Genomic DNA, 23,597 nt, shown 5'->3' with positions numbered 1-23,597 from the left:
GTTCCTGCATAAATCACCTTGAACCCTAAAGACCACCCCGGTGTGACAGGCCCTGATTCCAGAACTCTGGCTACTGGGCTGGGGACCTGGAACGCTGCTTAGCCTCCTGGAGATGTGAAATGTGGGCCGTGGTGGAGGAAGGGAGGAGAGAGGGGAGGAGAATGAAAAGAAAACATCCAGTTGAAGTACCCTGCCAGGGACCTCAGGCAGAGGAGTTGCATAGATCAGATAAAACAGGACTTGGAGAGGGAGCTAAATGCGGTAAAAGTAGAAAACTACCATGGCTCAGAAGTCCAGAATTACTGAGTGTCCCCAAATTCTAGGAAAGTGCTCCAACCCTTCCTCGATCCCTTTGGACCTGAGACAGTCCCACAGCTCCTGAGCCTCTCACGGCTGCAGGGGGTGAGCGTGCGGGCGCAGGGTGAAAGGCTGCAGGGACAGAGAACATGCCGCCTCCTGCTCAGCTCACAGGCAAGAGGAGGGACGGGACCGGTACCTGCCCAGCAGTGACAGCAGCTGTGGCTTATTAAGCACTACACTATTAAGCATTTCTCTTATACTGTCTTCTTTAATGCTCATTAGCATCCTATGAGGAGGATATTTCTGTAACCTCCATTTTACAGATAAGAAAACTGAGAAGCCCAGAGAGTAGTGCCTTGTAGCATAGTGGCCAAAACATGAGGACTGGAACCAAACTGATTTCAAAGCCTGTTTCCTTAACATAATGACCCTGTAAGCCTGAAAAAAAATCATTTAACCTCCCTTGGTTTCTTTTTTCTCATCGGCAAGACAAAGGTCATGGCAACATGCCTCCTAGGGTTCTTGCAAGTATTTAATGAGTCCATGGACTTATGGGGCCTGGGTCACAGTGACCACCTGGTAGGTGGTGGCTATGGTTATTATTGCCATTGTTGTTGTTTGTAAGTAACTTGCCCCCAATCCCAATCTCAAGCCTAATGAGGGGTGGCACAAAGCTTCAATCCAGGTCTTCCTGGCTCGGAAGCCTGTTCAAGTAGCCGATAGGCCAGGTTGCTCTCACAAGGGAACTTCACAGAAAGCAGAGGTGCTAATTGCTTTCACAAAGTAGTTTATGTTCCAGGCAGGTGAGATCACACAAGCTTGAGTGGAGTGGGGCATCAAGAATGAGGGCTATAGAGTGACAGGTGATCCCCAGCATGGGGTAGCATTCAGCCAGTCAAGATGGCGGACAGACCATTCCAGAGACTAGGAAAGAACCTTCACAAGGGCTGGGGCAGGTACACAGCAGGGAGAAGCCTGCCACGGCTGAAGTGGAGGCCAGGGACAGCGGACAAGTGACAATAACCCGACGAAGGCGGCTTGGGGCCATTTTGAAGTGCACCTACAATTTTTGGGTGAGAGGTTTATAATCAACTCTGTGGGCAAAGCGCTTTGGTGAAGATCCAGAGCAGGGATGTGACATGACTGTCAACTCCGCCCTCCCACCCATCCAGCCTCTTCTTTCTCCTTCTCTTCAAAGCCTTTGGCCAAAGTACTGTCTTCTTCTGGGTGTCCCCAGCTCAGCCTTGGGACTGGAGTGGCCTCGCAGCTGAGTTCCAGCTGTTCTTACCTAATCCCTTTTTAGAGTAAATCTAGGCCGACCTGGAACAATCCAGGCCCACCTGCCCGGATCCAAGTCATCTTCAGCCCAAGCCGTTAGGCCAGAGAGTGCGTGTTGAGAGTCCTAATCCACCCAGTCTCATTCACCCCGGGTGATGAAGACTGGGACTGGGGTAAATCGTGCTCCCAGTTAACTATCCCAGCACCCACCCTGTGTGAGTCAGAGTGTGAGATCCCCTTATGCAAAAAGACAGGGAGCGGCAGTCATTAAACTTTAATGAGCACACATCTCGTTCCCCATGCTATCAAAATATTTTGATGAGAAAAGTATATTTTATTAAAATCAGACAGAATTTTTCTCTGATTTCTCGTATTTTGACTGTTCTCTCTCTCTCTCTCTTTCTCGCATTCTCTCTGAACTTCATTATCCCCTCTGCAACATGAATAATTCTAATAATTAACACTAATAATTATACCACTCCTCCTATTAATTACACTCATATATAAAACGCAGAGCTATTGGGGGGCTCATGTCTGCGATAATGTTTGTGAGAATTTGCAGCCCACGCCAGGACCTGGTAGTTGCTGGTAAGTGCGTCCTCCCTCCTCTCTAGTCCTGTCCGTGCCTCGAACCCAGTGGTCATATCCCTGGGAGTTGTGAAGGGCAGTGGAAGGTCACCCTCACCTAGTGGCATGGGACCTCTTGACTCTGGTCACCTCTGCGGTGTTCCCCAGGGAACCCAGGGAGGCTGGCCTTGGGGAGCCTGGGGAAAGCTGTGGGGAGACAGTAGGCGCCCCCGGTTTTTCAGACGCCTCTGCTTGTGTCTGTCGTTCTAAAACACTCAGGAACCAACACCTCTGTAGCATTATCACGAGGAGCAAGTCCTGCAGCCTTTGCAGAATGTCACCGATCACCAGTAGAACAAATTTTTTCATATAAACTAGGAGCAATTTTGCTAGGGAAAAATATTGCCACTTTCTATGTAGGTGATTTTTTAAAATTATAATCATGAGCAAATAAGTGCTTTAAATTTTTTTACATGTTTAAACTTTTAAAATGTGAACAACTGTTTCCGAGAGTTTTTATTAACATACATTTGCTCCTTATTTTGTTACATAAAATAACTTTATAGTATTCATTCATCTCTTTGCTTAGTCACTCATTATTTATTCATTCATTTATTCAATTCATTCGGCTTATAGTTATTTGACGCTCACTCTGTAAATAAGTTGTGGCAAATATGAAGGGCTTTTTAAAAAAACATCAGAGAAAAATTCAACACTGGGAATATGTTCATTGCCTATTTATTTTAAACGAGGAGCGATTGCTGCTACTTCCCTCAGCGCCGGCTCACCCGGGCTGCTCTAGGAGGGCGGCCGCTCTGTGTCAGCCGGAGCCAGGCGCCTCTCCCGCGGGCCGGCGCTGCTCTCGCGGGGACGCCGCTGCTCTCGCGGGGACGGCGCACGCGGCCGGCGCTGCCCTCGCGGGGACGGCGCACAGGGGCCGGCGCTGCCCTCGCGCACGCGGCCGGCGCTGCTCTCGCGGGGACGGCGCTGCTCTCGCGGGGACGGCGCTGCTCTCGCGGGGACGGCGCTGCTCTCGCGGGGACGGCGCTGCTCTCGCGGGGACGCCGCACACGGGGTGGGAGACAGGCTTCAGCCATAGGCCCCCCCTCAACCAGCAGAGTGTGCACAGGTCGGCTCTGAGCGTGCCAGCACTCCGTGTGGGGAGCACAGGTGCCACCGGAAGCGCCACGTGGGCCCCAGAGAGGGCGGGCCTTCCTCCGGCTCCGGCCTCGAGCCCAGCGCTTCGCCTGCAGACGCGCCCGCCGTCTGGGCGGAGAGCTGCACACCAGCTGCCCCAAGCCCTGCGGCCCGGCGGAGAGCTGCACGTCCTGGAGAAAGGGGCTCCCCGTCTGCCTTGCTCAGACGCCCCTGCCCCTGGCCCGTGGCCAGGCCTCTTCCAACATGGGGCACCAGCTCGTTTCCTTTCAACAACCATCCTAACGTTTTGTTCTAACTGGAGCCTTTGATGAGCAGTCGGCGGTTTCTGCTGAGGTTAGGCGAGGAACCCTCTTCAGTCCTGTCCTGCTCACGCCCCGAGGCCGCCAGCGCGGAGCCAGGCAGGGTGGGGTGCTCAGGTGGGCGCTGGGCCTCGCTCCCCCCACAGCCCCCTTCATGCGCCTTTATCCTGGAGCAAGAGTTAAAGTCAGGGAAACCACCCGAGGTGTAATAAGCCACTGGTTACATTGTGGGACTTAACTGCCTTTCGCTCTGTGAGAGCCCAAGTATCCTCACTTTCCGTCAGGGCAGAGAGTGAACACCAAGACTGCTTGTTCCAGTGGTCCCCGGACCACCGTCTCCCTGCGGGTCTCCAACGGGCACATTCTCCAACCCCTGTGCGCTCTGGCTCCGTGGCACCTCCTGTCACCAGGACTCACCCCTGCCCTGCCTCCCCCTCCGCCCCCGCAGGAGAGGCGGGGCTGGGACTGAGAGTGCAGTGGGCTTCTCTGCTTCTCTCCTTTGTGGTTCTCGGCGCCAGTGCCTGAGAGCCGAATCCGCACCATTCCCCGTAGGGGACCTTATGGGTAAGGACCTTCTCATGGTCACCCTGGCAACACTTTCTCCGGTGAACCACAGATTCCATAAATGCTAGCATGTTTCAGACCCTCTGCCATAGATCATTACATTGACTCATCCCATTAACCACATAAGAAACTAAGGCCCAGAGAGGTCCAGGGGCTTGCCCAAGGACACGCAGTGGCAGCTTCTGGTCCTCAGCCCTTGAGTCCAGCTTGCTTTCCCCTCAGCTTCACCAGGAATGACATTGTTGTCTGCAACCCAGCTACCGCCGTTTTCTTCCTGACACTGTGCCAGGCGGCTGTGAAGTCCTGCCGCAAGGCCTCTGAGCAAGGGAAGACTCACTGGGTACCCCTGAAGGGCACCTCCAGCCTTTGCATGCTTGGGGCAGCGACTCTCACCCACTCTGTTGGTCCCCAAGGATTTGGCCACGGAATCACACGGTGTATATCCCCAGTCAGCCAGGACACGACATCCTAGACTGTGTCCACACGCGGGCCCTGCCCCTCTGTGCTGCGCATTTCATCTCTCCCACTGGGCAGCTGCAGAACAATGGGCGTTTGGGAATGGAAATAAGAAATCGCTGGTAACTAGAGTTCGCTCTATGTATTTCCTGTTGGCTATTTTTTTTTTAATCCTAAAAGAGACACACACAAAGAAAAGCATCAAGAATAACCAATCCCATGCACCTGTTGTGTAATCCCAGTATGTTTAGGTTACTGGTTATCATGTAAAAAATAGCATCTCTATCATTTTTTAAATAGAAAATCCTATATAGAAATTCCTTTTATTATCCAGTGGTACATATCAAGGCCTCAAGGCCACTTTGTCACATATTACTCTGGCATAGGAATCCAATTCTTTCCCCATAAAGTCAAAAAGAAAGAGGTGAGTTGTAGCTGTGTTTTCAAATTTAGGTCAGAGTCAGCTTATAATCACCCTCAACTGCTACCTTAGTGATAACATAGACAGTCGCTGCAAATGATTCTGCTGTGGATTTCAGAAAATAAAGAAACACTTGCAGCAAAAAAAAAAAAAAAAAGTCACTATTTTTACCTCTCTTCTGTCAGAGATCACAGCGGATGTAGTTTTAAAGACAAATGATTTCGAGTCAGAAAGACCTGGATTTGTATCCAAGTTCTGCCACTTTCATGGCATTTTATTTATTTCCAAGTTTCATGTCCACATCAATAGAATGGGAATAACCATAACGCCTGACCCCAAACCCTCGGGGATGTAGAAGGGATCAAAAAGGGTGGTACACATGAAGCAATGAGCAGACTTCCTGCTGATGAAGTGAACATTGGATAACTGTAAGCTGTCTGCTGCTGTCATCATTATTGTTACTAACGGGAGTCAGATCAGGACGTGGTTAAGCAATGACTCGGGCCCCAGACTGTCCGCAGTCTAGTCCCACCTCCCCTGCTTACTAACCAAGTGAACCTGAGCAAGTTACTTACCTTCTCTGTGCCTGGGTTTCCTCCTCTATGAGATGAAGACTCACAGTATCTACCTCACAGTGTTGTGCGGATTAAATGACGTGGTAGAACATTCTAGGATGTTGGGAATGGTCTAAATCTGCACTGGCCAGTGCAATAACCACCAGCCACACGGTGGTTACTGAGCCTTGAAATGTTGCTGGTGGGACCGAGGAACTGAATTTTTTTCACATTTCATTTAATTTAAATTAATGTAAAAGCAAATAGCCAAGGGTGGCTAGCGGCTACCATAATGGACCACACAGACTGAGAACGCTGACCATGGTAGAACCAGTAGTGTTAGTTAGTAGATGCTCATCTAAGTGTCAGCTAGAAACAGCAGTGGTGCAGGTGCTGGTGAGCAGAGTTTGCAAACAACAAATGGCTCATTCTAGCAGTGACCACAGGCTGAGAGAGAGAGAGAAAAATTCAGTTCCCAGTAATCTGTGGAATACATGATTGAAAGCACTTGAAATCAAGGCTGTTAGGTGCACTGATAAATCATGTGCATCAAATTATCAACTTAATTCATTCTTACTCTTCCTCAAACTTTTTCCTTCATTTTAGTTTCAGTTTTGAATACAGTTACGTATTTTGTGAAGCATATGCTCAGTGGATGATATTTTGTAATTTCCTAAAAAGTAACTTCTTCCAAAAAGTTTACATAAGAGACTGTGTGTGTGTATGTGTGTGTGTGGGGGGGGGGGGCGGTAACTTTCTTGTTTGCTAAAGAATTAGTAGCAGCTCATTAGCATGAAATCATGTAAAGAACAAGAACTCAGTGTATTAACATTGGTGAGTGGTATTTGCAAAAGTATATTACGGGTCTATTTTTAAAAACAGACATATTTTAAATGGACTATTGAAAAAAATCACAGCTATCCAATGTGCAGAAAACCATTCAGTGTCACTTAGTATGACGTATGCTTTATTCGTTTCTCTGGTTCAAGTAATGGGTACTCTTCATCTAAAGTGAATACACATAAAAGTCTCTTCTTGATCTAACCTTCTCCAAATTGCCTGAAGGCTGCCTTTATTTAAGATTTTATGAGCACAAGAAAATCAGAAATACAACTACGAAGGTATGGAATTATGTTTACAGCAATAAAGAAAAGGGAGCTGTGCAGATTCCTAAAAGAGTTCGATGCAAACAGACGCTTTCTCCCATAACAGTCATTGTTCTCAGCCTTTTATAGACACCATAGCATGGCGCATCACCTAAATCAACATGTAACTTGAAAACACTGTGTGGAAGCTCCATTTTCCTCAAAAGATGTGAGGAGGAAGAGACTCCTCCACTTAAATTTCCCAAGCAGAAAACGATGATGTTGAACTGGTGATGGGCAGGTTTTTATGTTTAGTTTGGTTTGCGTGTCTAAGGTTCAGTATCATCTGGGTAGTCAGAAGCAGGAAGTTTAAATTCTCAGTACAGGAAACAAATGTTAGCAAATGTACAAGGAGTCTTTGTTAGTCGCAAAAGAAACACACCACAAGCAGAGAAGGGCCTCTCCTTTCATCCCCCCTCCCCAGCCTTCGTCCCCCTCCAGTATCGGGGAAGTCTGGGCAGTATTGATATGCCCATGCCAGCAGCTATTTACATAGGAAATATCTGGAAGCACACTGATTAGGCATGACATATGACATTACCCAAGAAGGCTTAATCTTCTGATCAGCTTCAAATCTGAAGTCTGTGCATGAGAGCCCAAACGCATGCCAGCCTTTCAAATACAAACTGTTCTCTGTCACTGTCATGAGTGCCCCAGAAGGGTGTACTTTGCTTTCTGCAGCATCAGGGTCTTCTTGAAGAGCTAGCATACCAATATGGAAGGTTCTTAAGCTGGGGATCATGGGCTCCTAGAGAACCATGTGTACCCGGCATGGGTCTATAATGCATTCCCTAAAAACATAATACATGCTCATAGTGTGTATATCTTGTTTGTCACTATGCATGTCTGTGTGGAGGGAGCGTCAGTAGCTACTATCAGGCTTATTTTTTTAAAGGTCTTATGCTCATACTTATAATGCCATGACATGGAGAAGCCAGATGATGCCAAAATATTCTTTCCAGAAAGAATTACAGTGATCATAGCAAACACTTTTACCAACAATGTCTCTGTAGCAGTGCCACCTTCTCCATTTGAAAGAGCTTTTGTAAATGTTATCTTAGTTTTGTATTTTTTTTAATCCAAAGATTTTTTTAAATTTTCCATAATGCATGAAAAAATAGATTGGACGCACTTGAGAACTAAACCAGGGCACAATGTAAAGTATTCTAATGTACTTCTATACCCCAATGTCTAAATGGATCGAGTCAGGACATCAGAGAAGAAAGTGAAAACTTCAGTCTGTCCTCCACATGTTGTGTCTGTACCAGTGGTTCCCACCTGGAGGAAGTGGGGGTGGGGACATGGTGGCAATTTTGCTTCCCAAGAGATATTTGGCAATTGCTGGAGACACTTTTGGTTGTGATGACTGGGGCAGGGGTTGCTCCTGGCATCTCGTAGATAGAAACCAGGGATGCTGCTGAACATCCCACATTGCACAGGACAGCTCCACAACAAAGATGAATGCAGCCCAAAATGTCAATACAGCTGGTGCAGAAAAACCGCAGGCCACACCATGAGTCTCGGCTTTGCCACAGCCTCCAAACGAGGCTGACCCACCCACACCCCAGGTGCCAGCCTACCATAAAAGTAACTTCTCTTTCATGTTCCAGTTTGTCCATTATTTAACCAGCATCCTCCCCACTGGGCCTTATTTATTCTCACTCTTGTCATTGCATCTTCATATCCAACACTGCTCCCACCAATTTGATCATCTCCCTTGCTTCCCGGCCGGCACTGCAGGCCTCAGTACAAAATGGTTATTGCTGAGCCGTTGGCTTTCCCAGCTCCTCTGGCCTCAGAGGCCAGAACTGTGTCTTAGAATCCAAGCTCTCTAGTTAGATGGACTTTAACTGAGTGCCAGCCTGGTCATTTAGTAGCTTCCGATCTTCGTGCAAGTTACTTATTTCCCTGCACCACAGTTTCCTCTTTCATAAAATAGAATGTCTGGCATCAATGATTCTGCCCCAGAAAACCTCCTGCTTAAGGGAACAGCTATTATTATAGTATTCTCTTGTTCCAAAGTTCCCTAGGGCCGATACAAATCCAGCCCTTGTGTTGGGAGGCTTATGGGAGAATATGTATGAATCATTGTCGTCAACTGGGGTGGTCCTTAGAAATCAAATAAATGAATCACAGGCTCCACCACCTGAGATTCTAATTTAATTATTCAGTGTGGATCTGTCATTTTGAAGTTCCCCTGGTGGCTTTATTACGTATACCGGATTGAGGACTGCTGGTTACAGTGCTGGACTCCCTGTGTGGCACACAAGCCATGCTCTCCAGGCACACCTGCTCTTTTCGCCTCCGTGGTCATTGTCTGCCCTACCCCGATCCTCTTGAACCCAGCCCTCCACCCACTGCCCCCCAGGACATGGAGATTTACATGTTACAAACCTGGGGAATTGGCTTAAAGTTTCATTTTTCTTATACATTTAAAAAATCCTGTAGATATAAATTTAGGCACAAACCATGGCTTGATTAGTAAAATAGGATTTTAATCTTTTTCTATTGATATAATATAATATAATTTACAAAGTACATATGGTATTTTGATACATGACAACAATGTGTAATGATCAAATCAGGAAAATGTTATTCTCTACTGTAGAGAGAATAAGCGATGGTCCTCTTCTCTGGTCCACATCCTTCATCTTTTCTTCCATTCATAAGAAAGTCTCATTTTCATGTGTTCTTCCGTATTATATGTTGGCTAAAAAAGAAAAGCCAACAACAAGGTATGATAATGGAATGGCCACGTTGTCACATTAAAAGCTCAAACATCCAGTAAATTCTATTTTTGAGCTAGCAACCTAATTTAACAAATATTTATTGGAACCTGGCTAGGTATTGGAGCTAAAAGTGAGCTAAAATATACAGGGAATGCAACAAGCCGCCCACAGCACTGCTGCTCTAAAACAACAGAGCTGCCACCACATGAGCCCGCCGCGAGCCTTGCTGTGTGCCAGCCGCCTCACGTGTGTTGCCTCAACCCAGCCCTTTCTCGGAGGGAAGGACTACTGTTATTATCTTGTTCCCAAGTCACTTAGAGCTTCTACAGATCCACTTGTTTGGCATCTATATCGCCTAAACAAAGAAACAGGTCTTAGAGCCACCTGGCCATTTTGCAGCACCTTGTGTTTGTATTGCGAACGCGTGTCGTTCTCAGTATGTGACATACAGTAAACGCAGCATAAGATGCACTAATAATCATAGCATTCCCCATAGATTACCACATGCAAATGTCAGTCCAATCTAGAGACAAGAAAACCAAGTCTCGGAAAGCTTCATAAGTCACCGAGGCGCCCCTGCTGGTGAGTGCTGCGTCTGGGGCAGCTTCCGCCATGTCCTGGGATGCTTTGCCAAATGCTTGATCCTTCGGAGAGTCTTTATAGAGAGCCACCAACAATAGCCCTGTGCCCTCCTGGACTCAGATGTTGTGACTGCAGATAAAAAGTCTTTTCACTATTTTAGTGTACAGAGTCTCCTTCCTCACATTCAATAGCAAGGATTCCTTCGTTGGGCATATCTCCTTCTAATAGATCTAAAAGTAAGAAGGCACAATCCACCCAGAGCATTTTCTACCTCTTGACCCAGGAATCCCCTGTGTCCTGGCAGGAAAGTTGAGCCCGACCAGAAGCAAAGTCCACCGGCAGCCCTCACTCAGAAAGCTGTTGCTACGCCCACTGCACTTCCACCTCCTGCTGACAGACAGCGGCCAGTGGCCATGGCTATTGGCCTGAGCTCTAATTAGGTTGGTTTTATAATGAAGAAAAGAGCGCAATCCTGATTAGTAATTTTCCATCTTTTTCTCAATAGGTATCCCCCAGCAATAAGCAATAAGCTAGCCTCCTCACACTGGTTCCATGGCCAAAACAATAGTCGTACTCTACACCTTTAGCAAAAGGGGAGATGGTTAGGGAGACAAAAGAGTAGAAAGAGGTTTTATCTCCTGCTAATGGCTTCATTCTCCTTCAACTTGTTTCTTAGGTCCGTGGCGCTAAGGTAGTTGGCTCTGACATGGTTGTGACAGTGGAGTTCACCAACCCATTGAAGGAAACTCTGCGGAATGTCTGGCTATACCTGGACGGTCCTGGAATACTGAGACCAAGGAGGAAGATGTTCCGGTAAGCCCTGGGCGCGGGGTGGGGGGCAGACAGTGTGGGGCTGCAGGAAGCTTTCTCTCTCTGCCTTCTACAAACATACATATAATCCCCAGTGAAAATGCTGAGGAGATGCTACCTTATGGACTACTTCTGTGGGCTGTGGAGTAAAAATGGGTTGGTTTGACCAGCACTTGCATTGTTTAATCCTAGAACCACTCTAATGAGGAGGGCACCCTTATTATCTCCCTTCTGTAGCTGAAGGATGTGAGGCTTAGAGAGCTTGACGGGTTGCCCTCCAAGTTACAAAGTTTATAAGAGTAGAGCCAAGATTCAGACTCAAGGTGGCTAATTTCGGAACCAGTCCCGATCATTTCACCATACTGCTTACTCAGGTATCAATTCTACTAACATCTGCTGAGTTCCCACCAGGCATCCAATATTATGCTGGAAGGTATTCTTGTCCCTCTTCATGGGCCCTTTCTTTCCAACTCCATCTCACAACCCAGCCACTGTCCAGAACTGTTGCTTTCTATTGCTATACTTTCAGTTGAGCCTAAGGACTTCTAGACTTGGCTCTGATTCAGGGGATCAAAGACTACCCCAGGCTCTGAAATAAAATGAATGAAACTCAGCCTCTTCCACACATGACACCATCAGATTGTGCTCAACACGTCTTAGTTTCTGTGACTTCCCTGACAAAGAGTCACCCAAGAAGATAGCCCCTCCTGCGGTCAGGTAGCTCTAATGGTAAGAATGCATGCCTTTCCACCTATTGATCCCACCAGTGATCCTAATTCTGCCTTCTGGACTGACGTGAAATCAGTCTCATATCTCTTCTGCCACGTGGCCTGTAGGTGTTTGCAAACAGCTGTCTTTCCTTGCATCTTTTCTACCTGGGGCCACATATCTGCCCTGACTTTATCTTTCTCCGCTAATGTGGTTTCAGCTCCCTCTCTCTCCCACACATTCCAATTTGTCAGCACTACTCTTAAAGTGTGACACCCAGAATGGATCCCAATCTTTGAGGTTTATTACTTTCATTTCTACCACAATAAGTCTCTGTCAGCATCAATCAATCAAGCACATTTCCTGTGGGGTGACCTTCTAAGGCATGGAAAGGGGGTGGAGGACTTTGGAAACTGCCTTATGACCAGCTACGTTAGGAATTTTCCCAATGCCCTTTGTGAAAGTTACCCCCTCCAGAACCTGTGGGATGGGTGCGAGGCCTCACTCGCCCGCTCTGGGACACCTTCGCTGCCCATGAACTGCTCTCTGCACTTGCTGCAAGTTGCAGTGCACAGCTCAGCATCCCGTCATTTCAAAGATGCGTGATTGCAGATGCAATAAACAACAGAGAAAATAATTTGAGTGCTTTTGAAAAAAAACACAAAATATAACAACCTTCCTGTGCTAATAAGAAAGTTGCAAGAAAAAAAAAGGAAGTAAATTAGTAATCAGGCCCAGCTGGAAGGAGGGGTCAGCAGTGATAGCCCTGCCTCTGTCAGAAACGACAGTCTCGCTCACCCACTCCTGCACCTTCCCACTCGAATCAGATGCAAGAATCAGTCTGGCAAAGTAAAACACATTTCCTCTTCCAAACAGCGCCCTGCTGTATCCAGTTTTTCCTTCTCAAACAGTAACCCCACAAGCTGCGTCTGAGTGTACTGGAACCTCCTGCTACCTTTACACTTTGGCTGTCCCAAGAATCCCACCTTGATCAAAGCTGAACACGAAAAGGGACATTCTGTGTCTTAGAAAAAAGGTGAATTCCCACACAGTGCAATGACCCCCATTTGGGAGGCATAGGGCCCAAAGTAGGTTAAGTCCCCAGACGCGTTGCTTGTTGGCAACGTATGACACTGGGGTTGGGCAAAGTGCGGTGAATCAGGGAAGGGTGGGCAAGGCAGATGTCCGGCCCACGCACTGGCTTAAGGCCCTATTGGTAGTTACTACAATCATACAGGGCTATGGCAGATGGGTGGACAGACAGAAAGCTGGGTGCTCTTATCAGGCTGCTGTCGCAAGTACCAGAGACCAGGGGACTCAGACAACAGGCATTCACCTCTCACGGTCTGGAGCCTGCTGGCCAGGTCGGTCTCTTCCTGGCTTGCAGACTGCCATTTTCTCACTGTGTCTTCCCACAGTGCACAGAGAGGCAAGGCAAGCACTCCGACGTTTCTTCTTCTAAGATCACTAATCCCATCACGGGGCCCCACCCTCATGACTTCACCTAAGCTAATTACTTCTCGAAATCTCCATCCTCAAATACTATCCCATTGGGGGTTTGGGCTTCAAAAAATGGATTTTAGGGAACACAAATATTTAGTGCATAACCATTCTCAGTCTCTTAAAATAATGTTTTATGATACATTGTAATTGTACATATTTATGTGGTATGGTTTGGTGTTTTGACATATGTATATGTTATAGAATTATCAAATCAGGGTAATTAGCCTATCCATCACCTCATGCATTTATCACCTATTCATGGTGAAAACATTCAAAAGCCTCTCTTCTAGCTATCTTCTAACAGACAAAACTCCACTCTTAGCCATCTTCACCCTACTGTGCAATAGAACACCAGAACTCATTCCTTCTATCTGATTTGCACTTTGTACCATTGATCAATCTCTTCTCATCTCTCCTCCCTCCACCCTCCCCAATCTCTGATAGCCACTGCTCTACTTTCTGATTCTATCATATCAACTCTTTTTTTTAGATTTCACTTGAATAAGATCGCTCAGTGTTTGTCTTTATGTGTCTGGTTTGTTTCATTTAACATGATGTCCTCCAAGTCCATCCATGTTGTTGCAAATGACAAGATTTCATTCTTTTTTATGGCTGAATAGTTATGGGAACCCAGATTCAGGGTGGAATCTTGCCCAGACAAAGAAAGCCTTATTTTTTCAGAGATATTCAAAAATTGGGGGAAAATCACGATATAGACAAGATTTGTTATCTAGGCTGGGCTTAGGGCTTTAGAGCCAGCATTACTTTCTCTGTTTCCTCGTGACTCCAGTGCACACCTTCACAGCCAAGGCTTGAGCCAGCCTGCACTCACTTCCATATGGTCAGATAATTAGAAACACTCACTGCACCCGGTGTTGCTGAGATCTGCTCTAGGAATGCCAGATTCATGTAACAACTTGGACCCCTAGAAAGTGAAATTCCCCAGAGCCAAAATCCTTTGCAACACCGTATTCCTTTCTGGGACACAGATCTCAAATTGTCGGGAAATACTACCCCTACTCATCTGCCCACACCCCTGCCAGATGCGGTGTCTAGAAGGCAGGGGGTGGTGAGCCCACAGCAGAGGGCCTGGAAGGCGGGGGCTGGTGAGCAGAGAATTGGAACTAGGAACAAAGAAGGCGGGGCTGGTCACTCCCCACTCCACGCCAGTCGGCCTCCCTGCTCTCCGCCTGCCTCCTGCCTGTCTGGATGCCCAGAGCTTCCACGTCCATAGACTCTTTAGTGTCTGCACTTGGTGCTTCCAGAGCATCAAATAATTCATCTTCTAGATCCATTTTTCTCTTTAAAAAATGATCAGGTTCAAGAAGTTATTCCAAGAAAAAAATTCCCTGACTTTGTGATTTGGGTTTAAACTTTAAGTTTCTCAAGTAGGACAGAAGCTGAGGGCTAGACACGCAGAGGACAAACTGCGGGTAGTTGCAGTTTATTGTAATAATAATCCCATTTGCCTGCGTGCATTCGAGATGATAAATGGCCAGTACGGCCTGATGGCTCAGCACATTGCTGAGAATCATCCATCACAGCGTCCATCCCCAGGAAACAGGATTATTCCAGCACTGCTCCACTTACCAAAACGGGTAAATGATTTCTCTCTCTCTGTTACGTATCTGTCAGTAGGTGAAACGGCATGCATGTGTATCTTCATGTGTGAGTGTTTCTGTATGCGGGCACATTACACGATGCTTCCAGGAGTAAGAGCAAATGATGGGTCCCGCTCAAGATTTCATTTCTCTTTGAGGCGGTTACCTACAGCACGTGGTCCTGGGTCAGATCCTAAAGCAGGACGACTGTTTCACAAAGTGACACTGATTGATCACTTGGGGAAACCAGGGGAGAGAGAATGAATGGATATGTGTTAAAGTAGCACAGCCATTGAGAAATAAATATCTCGAACTATATCCATATTGAATTGATTACTGTCAATTAAGGACAGAGAATTATCTCTCTGCGCACAGGCAAAAGAAACTTTCCTGATTATTTTGCAGAGAGTTCCAGCAGAGCAAACAATAACCGCAAGGATGGAGGTGATAATAATAGTAATAAAAATAACATATCTCTACCATTTCCTGGCACTCACCATGTGTTGCCATGGTTCTCAGTGCAGCGCAAATATTGACTCACCCCACCCTCTCCTCGCCCTACTCAGTATCCCACTGTGTCCACCTTTTACAGGTGACGAAAACATGGAAGTCAATGTCTTTCAAACCTGGAATCACAAACTCAATTCACTGGGTTTGACAAAATACATACATTGGTTACATCTGTGTGCATTTTTCCCATAATTTGGCTTTTATATAACTGATTAAAATAATTTAGACAGCCACATTTATAAAGAAGTAAAATTAAGAAAAATATTAACAAATAGCAAATTAATGTATATATTTTAGATTGTGCCTTTTCCAACTCTTGCTAGCCACAGATTTGACAGAGAAAGGGATTTCTTTTTTTTTTCTGTTTTCTTTTTTTCAGCATATTATGGGGGTACAAATGTTAAGGTTACTTATATTGCCCTTGCCCCCTCCCCCCTCAAGTCAGAGCTTCAAGCGTGTCCATCCCCCAGGTGGTGTGCATCGCTCTCGTCATGTATGTATGGGTTCTTGACTTTTGAGATTTGGGCCTTTCCCCTTTTTACCCCAAGGAATGTACACCCACAGCCAGCTGAAATATATATTGTTTTACTGACATTAGAGAAAATCTTGAGGCTCTAATTTTACCTGGATTAGGTAACGTACAGGTGTGTGGTGTCAGATCGCCCCCTCACTTTAGCTCTGTGTGAAGTGGCCCCGTCTGGCCCCAGGCCTCCCAGGGCAATTAGGGACTCATATAGCTGAAGCCTTTGAGTCGCTCTTGACTTCCCTTGACAAGTCCCCTTCCCCACAACTCCTCCCCCAGCCACCTAGTCCCAAGCTTAGTGTCTCCCCTGCTCCTGGTTCCCAAACCCATTAGAATTCAAATTCAGTAAGTGCCAATTTTAGTGACCGTAAAGTAATTTTGAGACTCAGCTGGGCTTACATCCGAACAAGTCATGTTTGGAGCAAGTCGTGCACTACATCGTGCAAAGACACATGGAGCAGATTGTGCTGTGTCATCCCTGGTGGAAGCAGCCAGTATTTTGCTATGATGCAAGTCTTTTTAACATCCTTTGTTTTCCTGATGTTCAAGTTTTCATGAAACGCAAAATAGTATAAACTCTGTTCTACTAACAGGAATCTAGGAAGAATATGCAGCTGGCTCCAATCCCAGCTCCTCTGTTATCTGGGCAACTGGGTTCTTGGAGACTGTGTAGGCTCCTTAGGACCTCAGTTTCCTTTTCTGTAAAATGAGACAGTTGGACTAAGTGATTTCTCAAGTCCTTTCTGACTCTGACCTGCTGTGCCGCAATAACACCCTGACAATAGCCAGGCCCCTTTTTCCTCTTTTCAAGACACTCGTGGTGGTCTCGCTTCACCTACCTTCCACGCTCCCAGAGAAAGGGAGGCAAGGGTTCCATGCCAGGTCACTGAGCACGTGCCCTCCCTGAGGGCTGGAGAGCATAGGTCAGGAATGCTCCGTGAACATTTGCAGGAAGTTCTTAATACTGAATAGAGGAGGATCTGTCTTGAGGAGTAAAAGCTGTGAAGAAGTAAGCATGGTGGTCAGAAAAAGTATTTCTTGTGGAATATAGCATGAAATTCAATGTGCAGTAGCACTAATAGAAAGAACATGGATTTGGGACTCAGATAAACCTGGGTTCAATCTTGTCTGTGCCCACTTATCAACTATGTGATCGTAAAAAAGTAACTTCGTTTGTTTAACCCTCAATTTGTCTTAATTATAAAATGTGTTGAATGGTATCTACCTCGAAGGACTGTCACACATGTAAAACCTGAATGTAATCTCCTCCCAAGGCTTATAGAGGAGCATGCATGAATGTATGAAGCACCCAGAGAAGCCTAAATCTCCCCAACCCTGATTGACCTCCGTCATCCACTGGAGTGGCTTGTCCGTGAGACTCAGGAAGACCTCAGGGCACGGGCTGGGAGGAAGGAGAACACCAGGACCATTGAAGACTACATCATTATCAGGACAGATTAGAGCACTGGGAACAAATGAGTAGCAGAAACTTGCATGGGTGGATAGACCCAATCTGGTGGTTGAAATAGAATCACAAATTACAGAACATGAAGATATTCAAAGTCACATGGCAGCAGGCAGGGTTATGTTCCAGATGTTGGGCCTGAAAACAAGGTCTATCCCAAGGGGGCTGGCTAGCTGGGGTGTCAGGGTGCCAGCAGAGGCAGCTAGGGGATTCGAATGGGGCTCCAATCCAAGCAGGGAACTGAATGGCAAAAAAAGAGCTCAGGCAGAAGATTAGTCACATAGCTAAGGCTGCCATGGAAGGCCTGAGGACACACTAGGGCTCAGCCGCCTGGTGCTGAGTGGGGCTCAGCCAGCTCCTCACAGCTCCTGGGAGGCCACCGGATGTATCCCAGTGGAGGAACGTGACCCAGGGGGACTGTGGGTGACAGGCTCTGCAGAACCCCATGTGAAGACCTCATTAGGCTTGTAACATACTGAATCAGCCAGCCAGGCCCCTCAGTCCACTAAGTACCATCAACTGAGAGAAAGAAAGCAAGAGGTCCGGGCAAGGGTTCTCACTGCTTCCTGACCAAGATGGGAAGCTGGATTTGCCAACCTCTCCTCTCTTTTCCATCCTTTCAGTGAAATCCGGCCCAACGCCACCGTGCAGTGGGAAGAGGTGTGTCGGCCTTGGGTCTCTGGCCCTCGAAAGCTGATAGCCAGCATGACCAGTGACTCCTTGAGACATGTGTACGGCGAGCTGGACTTGCACATTCAAAGACGACCTTCCGTGTAAATGTACAAGAGGCTGAGGTGGACCCAGGCTCTGGGCCTCTTGTAGTTGTGGCTAAGGAAACCCTAATGCAAACATAATCAGCTTCTGCTTTAACGTAGGTGTCAAGACCCAGACAGGACCGGAGAGGGCCTCAGAGTGCTGACGCCATGTATTACAAAGATATGCTTTTCAAAATCCAGGCTATTCAGCGTGGAAGTTAGTTTTTAATGGCTCCCTCTTCCAAAGGGTTCTGAGCATTAGCTTTAAGCTCTAATTAAGCTCTCATGGTGCATAAGAGTAAAAGTCGTCATTTATCATCATGATCGGCTGCAGCTCCAAATAGCAAAGGCCCCCTAGCAGGAGGATTGGATCTATACCTGCGACTTGTGATTCCCCACCCAGTCTTTTGGGGCAACACATTTCCTAAAAGGGAGGGAAATAGTGATTTGGGCCCTGGAATTTTATTCCCCTTTCTTGGAATCGGGTTCTATCCTCATGTCAGAATATTTTTCCCAGGACTTGAGAGCAACATCATTTTTCTTCTTGGCATAGCCAGGGAAAGGTCTTTCATCTTGCACCTGAAGCCAACCGACTGCCTGCCAAATTTCACAGATTTACCTTTTGAGAAGGTGCGGCCCCACATTAACAAATTGCATTTGTGGGAAACTTAATCACCTAAGAGGAGATAAGAAAGCAGGTGCAATACTCGGGTCTATTAAATAATGTGGTTTATGGTGCATTTTATAGAAGGTGTCACACTGTGGCCTGATCGGCAGCAAGCAATATCCCCTAATTTAACCCTTTCTGGGATGCAGCACTAGAAAGTAAAGAGGCTGGTTTGCTACTGGAGGAGTGAGGTAGTCTCCTTAAGTGGGGTTTATACTTCACCTCTCTCTCTGGAATCTTCTCCTTCACACACTGATGCAGGCTCAGGCCCTTCTGTAGAGAAAGAACAAGCCCAACAGGTTGGAGATCTAATGGCCAGACATGTGGAAGGACAGCAGCCACTGACTCTCCTGTCCGTCCCATCGCCTGTGTTGGGCCCCCAGCTTGGCACTCAGGTGCTGAGAGGTAATACAGACTCAGCTTTACAAATAGCCAGTGATAGTTCTGACCCAACGACAGAGGACACTGACATCTTTGTGTTATGTTCCAAAGCACCAAATGACAAGGCTCCCTGGTATTTATTTGCAAGGCTGATTTATGATCAGAATTTCCCACTGATGTGCCTAAGGTGAGATTTAGGTCAGCAGACTGTGATTCTTAGCAAAAAATGAACAGTGGGAAGCACGCTAGGGGGAAAGCCAGAATTCAATACCCTGGTTTGTATAACTGCATTTCTAAGCTTTTGACGCGGTTCCTGAGCCTTCAACACTAACCTACGAGGGTTAGCTGGTCCCCTCTGCGGACACATCATACGTGACTCCACTAAGGCATCTCCCAGCATCTGCCAAGCCTTCCAATAACCAATTTTAAAATGAAATTCATTTTCTAGTCTGTTAAACTGGCTTAACTTAGTATATTCTTATTAATTAGAATGTAATAGAAGCTTAAAATAAAGTTAATCTGATTATATTTGCATCTGCACAGACGTGAATGTTTTTAATTTTCAATACAACACTCTACTAACTAGAACTGCTTGAGAAATCACCTTTCTCCACAGTAGACAACCCAGCCCAGATGGGAAGACAAGCATTTGTCTTTTAAAGAAAGTTACCCCTGGCCGGGCACAGTGGCTCATGCCTATAATCCTCATACTCTGGAAGGCCGAGGCGTGCGGATCACTCGAGGTCAGGAGTTCAAGACCAGCCTGAGCAAGAGTGAGACCCCATCTCTACTAAAAAAAATAGAAAGAAATTAATTGACCAACTAAAAATATATATATACAAAAAAGAATTAGTTGGGCATGGTGGCGCATGCCTGTAGTCCCAGCTACTCCGGAGGCCGAGGCAGTAGGATCTCTTGAGCCCAAGAGATTGAGGTTGCTGTGAGCTAGGCTGATGCTATGGCACTCACTCTAGCCTGGGCAACAAAGAGAGACTCTGTCTCAAAAAAAAAAAGAAAGAAAATTACCCTAATCGGTGTTAAGGTCACAGTTAGCTTTCTTCACCTCTGTCTCTCTCCATTTTATTAACCACATTCAGAGAAGGAGCAAATTGCTTATTTAGTTCAAAAACCAGCTTCCAGAAACTTCAATATCTCTGCAGATATTTTCTTATGAACCATCTCATGAACCATTATGGTGAATTAGTGGACAGCCAACATGGAGATCTATCATCATGAATGCCTGATACAGTTTTAGAACAAGGATGGAAAATGTATGACGAATATGTACAGGAGAGCCTATGTTCATGGCAGACAGCCTCAGAGTCCTTCTCAACTGTCCTTAGCAACTACCAGCTGATTTGGCACACAAGATGAAACCTGTTTGTTATGCCTGCCTTAGAGCTAGCCTGTCCTCATTAACAGCTCGGACTCCATGCTGTGTAAGAATGCCAAGGCTCTAAGAATCAAATTCTAGCAATGGTAACAAATGATATGTCTCAGATAGTGGCAGAGATTTTGGGCTCCAGTTTCTGCCTGTGCTGGTCCTCAGTGCTATCAAACAAATCCCCGTTTGTGTTTAGAGCTTCAGTGACAAAAGAAGAGTAATAATACTTATATTTCCACAAGGTTCTTATGGGGGATATATCAAACAAACCTTAACAACAATACACATAAGATGACAGATAGATAGTTGTGCTTTGTTCAAAAACTTTCACCTCATCGACCTTGTGAACGAAGTAAATATATTTCTTTCCAACGTGTTGAGGAAGAACCCAGTAAGGCCGGAGAGCCTGTGTCATGGCAAATCAAGCTGAGGGTGGGAGTAGGGAGTGAAAACAAACTCTGGTTTCAGAATTACCGCTTGCTCTTGTTATCTCCTTGGAGTTTAAGAATGCTGACATAAGACCAACTTCAAGACTCTTTGAACAGCTGCAGTATAACAACAAATAAAAATATGTACCAATTTATATTAGGAATGTGGAGGGAAATGAAGTTTGTGCTAGACTCATTGGCAATTGAAAGTCACAAAATCCCAGGTGTAAGGTCATTTTTATGAATATCTATCCAATGTTGCTATAAGGTGAACAAATAGTTCAACCAACCCAAACCATCCATGCGTTCCCCTCTTCTTCCATCTGGACACCCCCCTACCATTCAGCCAACCATCCAGCCTTCAACCATCTATTCCAACCATCCATCCATGCATGCATCAGGTATCATTCTAGAGCCAGCAATTCAAAGATGAAAATTCCATAGTCCCCACACAGAAAGGGTCCATAAGGCAGAGGAAATGCAAGATCTATAAACAGATAAAGAACTACAGGATAGGTATGATAATAGAGGAATGCCCGGGGTACCATGGGAATAAAGACAAAAGGATGCCTGAAGACGATTTCCCCAAAATCACCAGGAATAAAGAAGAGAAGGTTTAGATTGAATCATGAAAAAAGAATAGGAGGTAAGTAGGAGACCAGTTAACAGAGAGGAGCTCATATAACAACCTGGAGAGAAGAACATGAACCCAGCCCCCCGTCAGCTTGGTATAGAGAGATGGTGAGTACCCAGCACAGAGAGGCAGGGCCAGGAACGAGGGGTCCATGTGGGTCCGAGTTGGAGTACTTCCTGGAGTGAGAATTTGTTCCTTCTGGGGCGTATTGTGGAGTGGAGCTAACAGAGGCTGCTTGCCACAAACTGGATATGGAACTATAATGAAAGCTTCAGATGAGTCAAGGAGTGACAGGGCCAAGCGAGCAGAGGGTGGAGTGCCTAATTCAGGTCAGCGAGGATGGTGTCAGATGACAGATGTGGCCACAGCTGGGCTCTGGGATGGGCCCAAAGGGGTCAGTGGGAGAGCTAGCATGTGGGGTGCTGTCCATGTTGGACACTAATAGAAGTGTGGACACACAAGTCCCCAGAAGCTAACACTGGGGCAGCCACATACTCACCCTGGGCAGGGACCACTCAAGACCCAGGATCTTGCCCCAAAGGTCATGCTCACTTCCGTATCCAAGGCAACTGGAGACGCCCCTTCCCAGCTCAGGCCAAGTTTGTCCCTCTGTTCTCAGCACCTCTGCGCATTCAGACTCATAAGCACCTGCCTTCCTATACAAGAAAAAAAACAAGCCAAACAAACAAACAAAGGCTGTCTGTAAGAAATTACCTTATAAAACAAACAAATAAATAGATGAGAAACAAAGCACCCCAGTGGCACTAGGAAAAGGAACAAGGAAATTGTGCTCCCCTCAATTGGCAGGAATTATACTAAGCATTTTCTAGCTCTAAAGACAATGGATATTTTTAAAAGATACTTGGTAAACTCGTTGCTGACACAATTCATGAACACTCATTAATTTTCACACTGGCCGTTACTCTAGGACTTAAGTAATTATCTAAGCACTGTTTTACCAGCCCTGAAACTAACATAAGGGCTCCTAATGAGTATTCCCTATTAGTAAAAGTGTGCACCTATACACAAAGAGGATTCTTTCCTCTTCTCTCTGGTGTGAGCAAATTTAGACAGTGAGTAGATACAGCAAGAAAATTAAAAAAAAATTACACTAAGATTTAGACTTTTTAATCTGAAGATGGCAGATTTAAATTACCAGAAAATGATTATCACCTTTTCTATGGAGAAGTGGGGTCTGCATTTCCTCTCTTCCCCTTGATTCTAGGCCAGGTCTGTGACTGCCTTGATGGGCAGAATGTGACAGAAACAATGCTGCCAGTTCTCAGGCCCAAGCTTTGGGAAACTGGCAGCTTCCACTTCTTGTCTCTTGAAATCCTCTTCATAGAAGCCCTGAGCTTCTATGTAAAAGTTCAACCACTCTGAGACCGCCATTGCTGGAGAAGCTACAAGGAGACACTCCAACCGTCCTAGCTGAGCTCAGCCTTCCAGCTACCTCCGCCAGGCACCGGACACACTACTGAGGCCATCTGGGGCCCTCTAGACCAGCCCATCTGCCAGCTGAATGCCACCGAGTGACTTCAACTGACATCACTTAAGAATCCCCCTGCCACGCCATGCCCAAATTCTGGTCCCACCAAATCATGAGATATGATTAAACAGCTGGTTTTTTAAATTATTTTTGTTGATATATAATAATTATGTATATTTATGGGGTACAGGTGATATTTTGTTACACGTACAGAATGTGTGATGATCAAGTCAGGGTATTTAGGGGTGCCCATTACCGTGAGCGTCTGTCATTTCTGTGTGCGGAGAACATTTCAAGTCCTCGCATCAGGCTGCTTTGAAATGTACAATACGTTGTTGTTAGATGTCGTTTTGAGTCACTTGATTTGAGGTCATTTGTAATGCAGCAAGACGTTACCAGAACGCTTCGCCTTGCAACCACATAAAAGAGAGCATTTACCTACTAATGCTATTCTTTGCTTCAAGAAAATGCTTGGTGTTTTTGAACTTCATCCTTTCTTTCTGAAGAATGTATACCATATGTAGTTTGTTGTTTCTCAGCAGCCTCCACGTACTTCAGGAGACCTAGTGTGCTTGCCCTAGTGGAATTGTTCCAATATTCCCAGTTTCTTTAACTCTTCCCGCTAAACTGGGTTTCAGGGCCTTTCACTGCCCCATCTCCCTCAGGGTTTGGTTAGATGGCTTTAG

The 23,597-nt window shown here is 46.1% G+C and overlaps 1 protein-coding gene across 1 annotated transcript in view; it reads left to right on the top strand.

Annotated features, from left to right (window-relative positions):
* The window catches only part of F13A1 (coagulation factor XIII A chain), a 161,320-nt gene extending 141,804 nt beyond the window's left edge, over positions 1–19,516 (top strand). The window contains exons 14-15 of the mRNA XM_012737725.3: positions 10,730–10,866; positions 17,797–19,516. Coding sequence (XP_012593179.2) covers positions 10,730–10,866; positions 17,797–17,950 — 291 coding nt within the window. The 3' untranslated portion in view covers positions 17,951–19,516. The remainder of the gene's footprint in view (positions 1–10,729; positions 10,867–17,796) is intronic.
* The last annotated feature ends 4,081 nt before the right edge of the window (positions 19,517–23,597 follow it).

The sequence above is a fragment of the Microcebus murinus genome, chromosome 15 (assembly GCF_040939455.1).
Source record: "Microcebus murinus isolate Inina chromosome 15, M.murinus_Inina_mat1.0, whole genome shotgun sequence".
Lineage (NCBI taxonomy): Eukaryota > Metazoa > Chordata > Mammalia > Primates > Cheirogaleidae > Microcebus > Microcebus murinus.
Note: the sequence above shows the minus strand (reverse complement) of the source record. Positions and strands in the feature narration are given on the sequence as shown.